Source organism: Sphaeroforma arctica (assembly GCF_001186125.1).
Source record: "Sphaeroforma arctica JP610 unplaced genomic scaffold supercont1.1062, whole genome shotgun sequence".
Taxonomy (NCBI): Eukaryota; class Ichthyosporea; order Ichthyophonida; genus Sphaeroforma; species Sphaeroforma arctica.
The window spans coordinates 1-8,394 of record NW_014039496.1 but is presented as its reverse complement, the minus strand read 5'-3'; the positions used below and the strand labels follow the sequence as shown (position 1 = coordinate 8,394).

At 39.7% G+C, this 8,394-nt stretch overlaps 1 protein-coding gene across 2 annotated transcripts in view; it reads left to right on the top strand.

The window, feature by feature from the left end:
• Nucleotides 1-5,516, top strand: part of SARC_09848 — a 5,989-nt gene extending 473 nt beyond the window's left edge. The window contains exons 1-6 of one of the 2 annotated variants that reach the window (XM_014296120.1): nt 848-896; nt 1,310-1,380; nt 2,199-2,518; nt 3,290-3,459; nt 3,971-4,187; nt 4,659-5,516. In XM_014296120.1, the coding sequence (XP_014151595.1) occupies nt 1,377-1,380; nt 2,199-2,518; nt 3,290-3,459; nt 3,971-4,187; nt 4,659-4,751 (804 nt within the window). In that variant the 5' untranslated portion in view covers nt 848-896; nt 1,310-1,376 and the 3' untranslated portion in view covers nt 4,752-5,516. Of the gene's footprint in view, nt 1-847; nt 897-1,309; nt 1,381-2,198; nt 2,519-3,289; nt 3,460-3,970; nt 4,188-4,658 lie in introns of those variants that run through there. The other variant, XM_014296121.1, reaches the window with a different exon arrangement.
• Nucleotides 5,517-8,394: the final 2,878 nt, after the last annotated feature.

The window sequence follows — 8,394 nt, the reverse complement described above, 5'->3', positions numbered from 1 at the left end:
TATTGTATATTATATATATATAATATGTATATATGTATATATATATATATAAATAATATTTATTATTATTATTATTATTATTATTATTTATTAATATTATTATTATGATAAATATATATATATATGCACGTGTTTAAGTATAGATTATATCTACATTTATATTTATATTTGTATCTATATAAGTATTTATGTATCTATCTTTAATATATATATATATATATATGTGTGTGTGTGTGTATATATATATATATATGTGTGTGTGTGTATATATATGTGTGTGTGCGCGTGTGCGCGTGTATATGTATTTATGTAAATATATATTTATATATGTATACATATGTACATATATATATATATATATATGTATACATATATTTGTATATATATATATATATATATATGCATGCATGTATGTATGTATGTATGTATGTATATATATATGTATCCACTATTGTATATATATATATATATGTGTGTGTGTGTGTGTATATATATATATATGTTATGTATATATATATACGTGTAAGTATTTATTCAATTATATTTATGACCTATATATATACATATATATATATTCGAATATTCGTATATACGTATGTATATTCATATATTCATATCTATACTTATGTATAGGTATATATATATATACATATGTAAGTAGAGCATCTTTTGATTTTGTTGTTCCTATTGAATTCACGAAGTTCAACGTTTCCCCAAATAGAATTTTCTGTTGCCATTAACCTACATTCCTACGTATTTACACCTGCATTATTGATATATTTTCTCACATATGGCTACCGTATACTTCACTGTACCTGTAAAATAGGATTTCTTGCATGTTACTTATGCGTTGAGTAAGATAAGTACCTATCGACAGATGGCCCAGTACTGTGAGGGTATGTATAACTTACTATGGTGGTATCCATCATTTGAGAACTAGAATCAGACTTCTCATGCCACTTAGGAGCTTCTTACCTACTGCGCATGTTAGCCTAATTTTCCAGCCTGCAGCCTCCTATTATAAAATCCGATTCAGGTTCCCGATGTATAGAATGTTTAAGTCTAAGATCTTTGTCACGAAGTACCTCAAGTATGATGCAGGCAAATTAGTCGCATACAATCTCGTTGTCCTCATGCACCTTCTTTGCCTCGGCCCCTCTGTTCTTTTTTCCATTGCAAACTCACACTTTGCACTTGTCACATCTGCCGTATGCGTCGCATTGATGCAGTTCAGCGTTCCACACATGCCATTCTCTCACATATTCACATCTATCAAATTTATGTTTTTGTTATTATTGTTGTCTTCCAGGTTCCCCATTATTCTTTGTAGCCTGGGGCAATTCTCCTCCAGTATCCTGGCTGCTCTGGCAATAAACATGGGTACGATATTGTACCGATCTGTATATATATCACTTCAGGTAATAGAACATTGGACCGATCTGTATATATATCACTTCAGGTAGTAGAACAAATACTTGTGCCGATTTTGTGTTCGGTTGTCTCGTGGTACATTTCACTGTACGTACGCGGAAAGGAAAAGAAATGAATCCACCGATTGGGGAGCCAAGAGCACGTTAAGTAAAGCACTAGCTTCCACCAAGGTCGACTCGGATCCGGCAAAACACGACGCTGGTAGTCCCTGTTTTTTATCTGAGTGGCTATTTAAAATATCCTTACATTGCCAATGTCAAATAAGGGTTTCAGTAGCGAGTTTCTGAATTCGAACCCCAGAAGGAACTTGGGCTGAGCTGAGCACGTAGGTCTGCCTACAGTGCTGTTGCACCCGAATCATTCGAGTCTTTCTATTAGAAACTCAAGCACGCCTCGAGTGCGGTTTTCTGCCAGCTAGCATATCCATAAAGTCCAGGTAGAAAAGTATTCGTAGTCGAGAATGGAAGTCTCAGTACTTTTTTATCGCCGCTGTGTTATGTCACTCACTGAAGGACTCCCGTGGGTGTTATGTGAACCATTCAATCTTGTGGTGGTAGGGTTATCGATGTACACGCAATCCTGTACCATGACAATTGGAAAATACATCGAACTTAAATCGTATCGTATTCCTGAACGTCTCTTTACAGCCCCTCATACACCGTCTGTTTAAACTGCAGATCCGCGATGTAAAGACTTTCAGTTTCACCCCACCGATACACCACGATGCTCACAAGTTCCTCCTTCACACATTTCACACCCATACACAGGCTGGTCAGAGCAAAACGTCACCTACCGCCCCGATGCTTACCTCAAGTCAGTAGTTCCCATTGGGCTCTTTGGCGCAGGCACACTCGCCACCGGCAACGCCGTTTATATGTATTTGTCCGTGGCATTCATACAGATGCTCAAGGCCGGAACACCGGCAACTACGATGGTGGTGATGGTGCTGTTTGGCCTGGAGACCGTCCGCAAGGACTTGAGTGTGGCTGTGGGAGTCATCTGCCTGGGCTGTGCCATGTCGGCTGTCGGCGAGTTACACTTCTCGACGATCGGTTTTCTGCTGATGATGGCTTCAGAGGTGTTCGAAGTATGTTTGTCTAGATATATATCTATATATCTATCTATATATATATATATATAGATATGTATGTATGTATGAATATGTATGAATATGAATATATAAATAGTATATATATATATATACATATACTATACATCTATGTATATATATATATATATATGGGCGTGCGTGTGCGTGTGTATATATGCATATATGTATATATATATGTGTGTGTATGTGTGTGTATACTGTGTATTGTGTGTATATGCACATATATATGTATATGTATATATATATATATGTGTGTGTGTGTGTATATATATAGTTTCGATGTGCATAAATATATACTATATACCAGGTGAAGATTACAGACAGGGCCGATGCTCGACGATTCGCTTCTAGTTTCTGAAGAGCACCTAAGTCTAATCGAACCGTTTTCAAAACGTAAGAGCACATACAACTGATGAACGATTATATGCTCTGATCCACCATCTCAGTTATACCTTCCCTGTCAAGTATACAACTTCATTCCCGTTGTGGGTCCTTTTCGTCCATCCGTGCACTTTACAAAGCTGCCAGTATCGGGGCAGCCCCGATTTAAATTACTCCCAGCAGACAGGCTGTTCAAAGCTGGCTGTATACACCTCAACACCCTCACCTTAATATCCCAATAGACAATGTTGCCTTTGAATTACCTGTGCATGCATCCGTATTGCCTGTCATACCATGACACACGTGGACGGATCAAAACACACACTTCTCACGTCTTTGTATCCCCCTTCCCGTACCACGCGCCAGTCTCTGAAGTGTGTGCTGACGCAGGTGCTTCTGGATAAGAAGTTTTCGGGACCTATTGAGGGCCTGTACCACATATGCCCCATCACATTCGTCTGTCTGATAGTGCTGGCAGCGCCCTTTGAGCTCGGCACGTTTGTCGAGTCCGAGGCGTACAACATTATGTTGGCTAGGTACGTCTTGATCATGAACAAGCATGTATGCTATATATGTATATTTATGTATATGAATATATATATATAAATACATATATATATATATATATGTAGATAGATAGATAGGTAGATATGTATGTATGTATGTATGTGTGTAGATATGCAGATATATATATACATGCATACATATCATAATTATCTTCCGTTTCAATTTAGAATCTATCACACTTGTCATCTATTGAGGGCTATTTAAATTACATTCCCGCCTTCGGAAGGGTGAACCACAGCTTTCGTAATTGGGAGTATGTATGGATGTATCGGTTTGTACAGAGCTTTATGTCAATTTTGGCGCAAACTGACGTGACAATACCTGTATCTGCAGTAAATCAAACCCCGATGCTCCAATCACCTATGGATAGGATGTCAATTAAGACACAAACTGAATCAGCACTGATAGATCGTTTCCCCTATTTACCGATCAGTTGACTGATTTATATTCTCCTGAACTTGACAATCCCGTTGCGTGTAGCCCTCGGTACTTCTTATTCTCCGGTTTGGGCGGGTTCGCGTGTAACTTGTTGACAATGGGGGTCATTAAAAGGGCCAATTCCTTGACTTTCAAGATCCTGGGACAAGCCAAGAATGTTGCTGTGGTGTGCATGGGTGCCATTTTCCTCGGAGAATCCGTAACACCTATCCAGACCGTTGCGTACATCATCTCGATCGCCGGCTTCTTCCTGTATCAGGTAGGTATAAAATCGATGATTTTTACACTTGGAAAAGCTTTGTTGTGTGATTATCTTTGAATATTTATTGAGTGGATATATATATATATATATATATATACCTCGCATATTCACACACGCGCAGGCGTATATATAAGTACATAAATGTACCAATGTATATTTATAAATATATATATATGTGTGTGTGTGTGCGTGTGTGTGTGTGTGTGTGTACTCATGTACATATACATATAGTACTTGTAACAATATATATACTATACGATATATACTACATACTACGAATAAATATAAATATATGCAATGTATACTTCTGGTTTCTTTTTACCCATTCACGGTTTCAGATTTATGGAAGGATATCATCCTATTTCTTGTCAAATATGCAGAACTTCTGATTTACATTATGAGTGCCAGGGCACGTATTTACACTCATCACTTGTCCCACAACTACATTATACTAAAATTCCTATACAGCAAGCAATGGCGAACAAAACAGATAATAGCGTCCACATCAAAGCATCCGTGCAACTGTTGCCTCTCGCTAAAGTCGACACGGACAGGCCTTAAAGTCAGACACCCTGATCTTACCATATTGGGTCGGTATTGCATACGCGTGGACATACCCATGGCGGAATAGAGAATACATACCACACAACTTCCTGTGAAACGTCTCTACGTATCGGAAGCAGGAAGCTAACTCTCAGTAATTGTTTGAAAAAGAATATCGACAGGGGCAAGGGTCTTCCGCAAGTACTCGGGGTTACACTCATTCTCTCTGTGTTGTAGGGATTCTATGCTAGAAAGCTCCTAGCACACACACACCTGCGCATTTGTATATATATATATACTTATGTATGTATGTATGTATGTAGAATGAGTCTATATTTGTATGTGTACGTATGAATGTATGTATTTATATGTAAATATATCCCTGGAAGGCAATCCTGGAACACATTGCGTGGATACTCATGCTTCAGTTTGAATTTTCGGGACGACTTCATTTTGCGCAACAAACACCACAGTCGGGGGGTGTCATTGTGCCACGGAAGTGGTGCGTGCGTATGATGTATACCGGCTTGAGCCACCAGGAAAGTATTATTTAACATATACAGCGGCATGGTGTTCTGAGTAATGAGTGTTGTATGAGATATCATTGCGAAATGAGATATCATTGCGAAATGAAGCCACAAGTAAATTCGAAATTCGAGATAAAATGAACATGAGAGTGAATGATAAAATACAACCAAATCTGTTTGTTGCATACTTTGCCTTTTACTAAAGCAAACTACTACCAAATAAATACAATGCTGCAATTGCGCTTGGATACTAATCTACTATTTAGCCTATTTTAACGTGCGAGCAACAGCATGCATGTAGATACCCAAATGATTGAAAATTAGAATGATGCTGTAAAACCCATAGGGATAATCTATGGATTTCAAGTTGTCAGTAGCATGTATTTTTATTAACCAATGGGAACGCTTGGCTGATGACTTGTAGCCTGAGTGAGATATTTAGGCTATATACAACGAAACGTAGTACGCCAGTGCGTGAAAATAGCGAGGACGAGGAGGACTGCACATGCCAGGTGGTGCAGGTTAATTGTCCGATGCAATCTCCTGGGAGAAGGAACCAGAGTGGAGGCTGTGGTAGGAGGATGGCTTGAGTAGAGACGCGATGGAAAAGTAACTGGACATATAAGAAGTGAAGGATAGGTTAGAGAGAGCATACCACAAGTGATCTCGACCAGCTTATCGAATAAAGGTTTACTATATATATGTATATACATATACATAATATTATATATATATCCTAAAACTCTAAACCCGAAACTGCCGTATTTACTTAAACTGCTACCATAGTACGAGATAGTCAGCCTGGTTAGACCGACTTTACATCCTTTCAAATTTGTAAGCCACTTTTTCTACGAAGACAACTATCTGCGACTATAGGAAAAAACCACCAAATAGGAAAAGGCGTCGCCGTTAACAGAGCGCATAGAGTGTGGCGAGGTTCTAATGCATTTTATTCTAGTAGACTACCCTCTAGAGGTCATTTTCGGAGAATGTGAAATTAAGGATGTTGAAAACACTCCGGAGAAATTAGAAGGTGAAATCAGTGCTATAAAGGCGACTAAGCGCAATATTGACATGCCTGGATCGGGCACGTAGTTGGGGGAGGCCAAAATTGACGAAAAAGGCTAGACAGAAATGTCCTGCACAACCGTTCAACACGGGAGGTGTCGTATACGGTGACATGAAGAGCGCGATTCACGCTTTGATGTGAAGGAGCCGACAATGAAGACGACGACCATGAGCCTGAAGTAGAACTGGGACTCGAGACTGGTGCGATGGAATCACTGAGTTGGGCTGATGACTATTGTATCGAGATACCGAGAATCCCTAGACGCCTCCCATTAGCAACACATGCTAAATTGGGATTCCAAGGAATAATGACTGAGGAACTAGTGGAGGAGATAGACGGGTACAAAGCGACATATGAGAGGACAGGCATTAGACTTGCCCAGTGCTATTTACGGACCTGCTCAAGACGATGCCGGATAGAAAGGTGTCTCCGAGGTACATCATGCATGCGGCAATACGAAACTATGGATCAAGATTGTTCACGGACGCTGATTTTTCGAGTCGTTGGCAACTAGGGACTATCTCGAAGAACTCACTTCGCTGACATACGAAAATATGACATTATATAATGCGGTGATTGAGCAAAAAGCATTGACTGACTGCGAATTTACCCCAAAGCCAATGGAACGAGTTCAAATGCACTAAGTGCAAGCAGGGCGTCTGTGGACCCGCTTTCTCTGTTGTTGTCAGATGCCGCGATTTCCAAAGAGCCATCGGTGGAGATAATCTCTCCAGAACCCCACGCAAGAATAGTCTCGAGTATGTCACCGCCAGCAATCAAAGCACTGAGAACGAAGGGACATAGAGCGTATGGACCAGGAGAAGATGATGTGGTGTGATTGCATGACCACCAGCAAGCAGGCCTACTATATTTTGAGCAACCTCCAAAACAAACACTGGTTACATACTTAATAGATAGGATGCAACAACACGAATCCAACGCAACTTTGGCATTCAATATAATCAAGTAAGACAGCATGAAAAGCCAATATGTACTTCAATCGTTGGCTAGACAATTTCAAGCCAACACAGACTCTGAATTTCGCGTATTCCAAATTGAGGATTTAATGGAGACCTAGACGTTCATCAGGGATATAGGCAAGTTGCCAACTGCTTGCCGACTGGATCGAAAAGACAGACAAGAGCCAACCGACACCGGCAGTGTGGCTAACCTATCAAGAACATTCAAGAACTTATCAAAGCCCTATTAAAACTATAAAATAGATATCGTCCGCAAAAATCGCAGAGCTTCAAGCGGTCTTGGTACAAGAATATGTGGCGAAGCTGACATCGACTGTGACGCAATTAAACACGTAGAACTCAACCAGTCATATTGTACCGATTATGATTTTTTTCGTAAAAAAAGTACTTGTTGCTAGACGGGCAACTGACGCGAGCTCATACGATGGACATGATTAAAGAGAGTATGTATACAGAAGTGTGTTCTATGGGTACAAACAATCTTCTGGTCGAACCTGCATAGGAAGGATCAAGAGGCATTATACGTTGACATGCATCAATCATATCCTGACATCAGTAAATGATTGAGACTCTTTTTCAGAGACACGACCAGGTAAGGGGAACAGAGGAGATGAAACGGGTGGGCGTTAAGACAAGCACACCAAGGTGCTGATGCTCACAAGGAAGTCAAAAAAAAATTGAGGTGCTGACACGCACAACTACTATGTACAAGTACCTCCTCAGCAGAAGTATCGTGTAATCAAAAACTGCAAATAGACTGATTGTGATTGGAAGATAATTCAATACAAACAAATTGGGAAATGGAACGGATGCCATAATCCTATTAATGGAAGGATGATTGTAACTACGGTGAGGGCACTGTATGACTCCACGAGAGCAACAATGGATTCAACTTAAGGTGGAAGTCGAGTGACAAATGTATTTCTGTAGTAAACTAGGTGAGTGACTGTACCAACCAACCTAGTACTGGGTTGGTTGCATTCAGCCAATCTACTACAAAATTGGAAAGTGTCGCGAGTACTAGGTTAGTTGGTTCGGTCATTCACCTAATTAATTACATCTTGTCACGGATACGAATATATGTA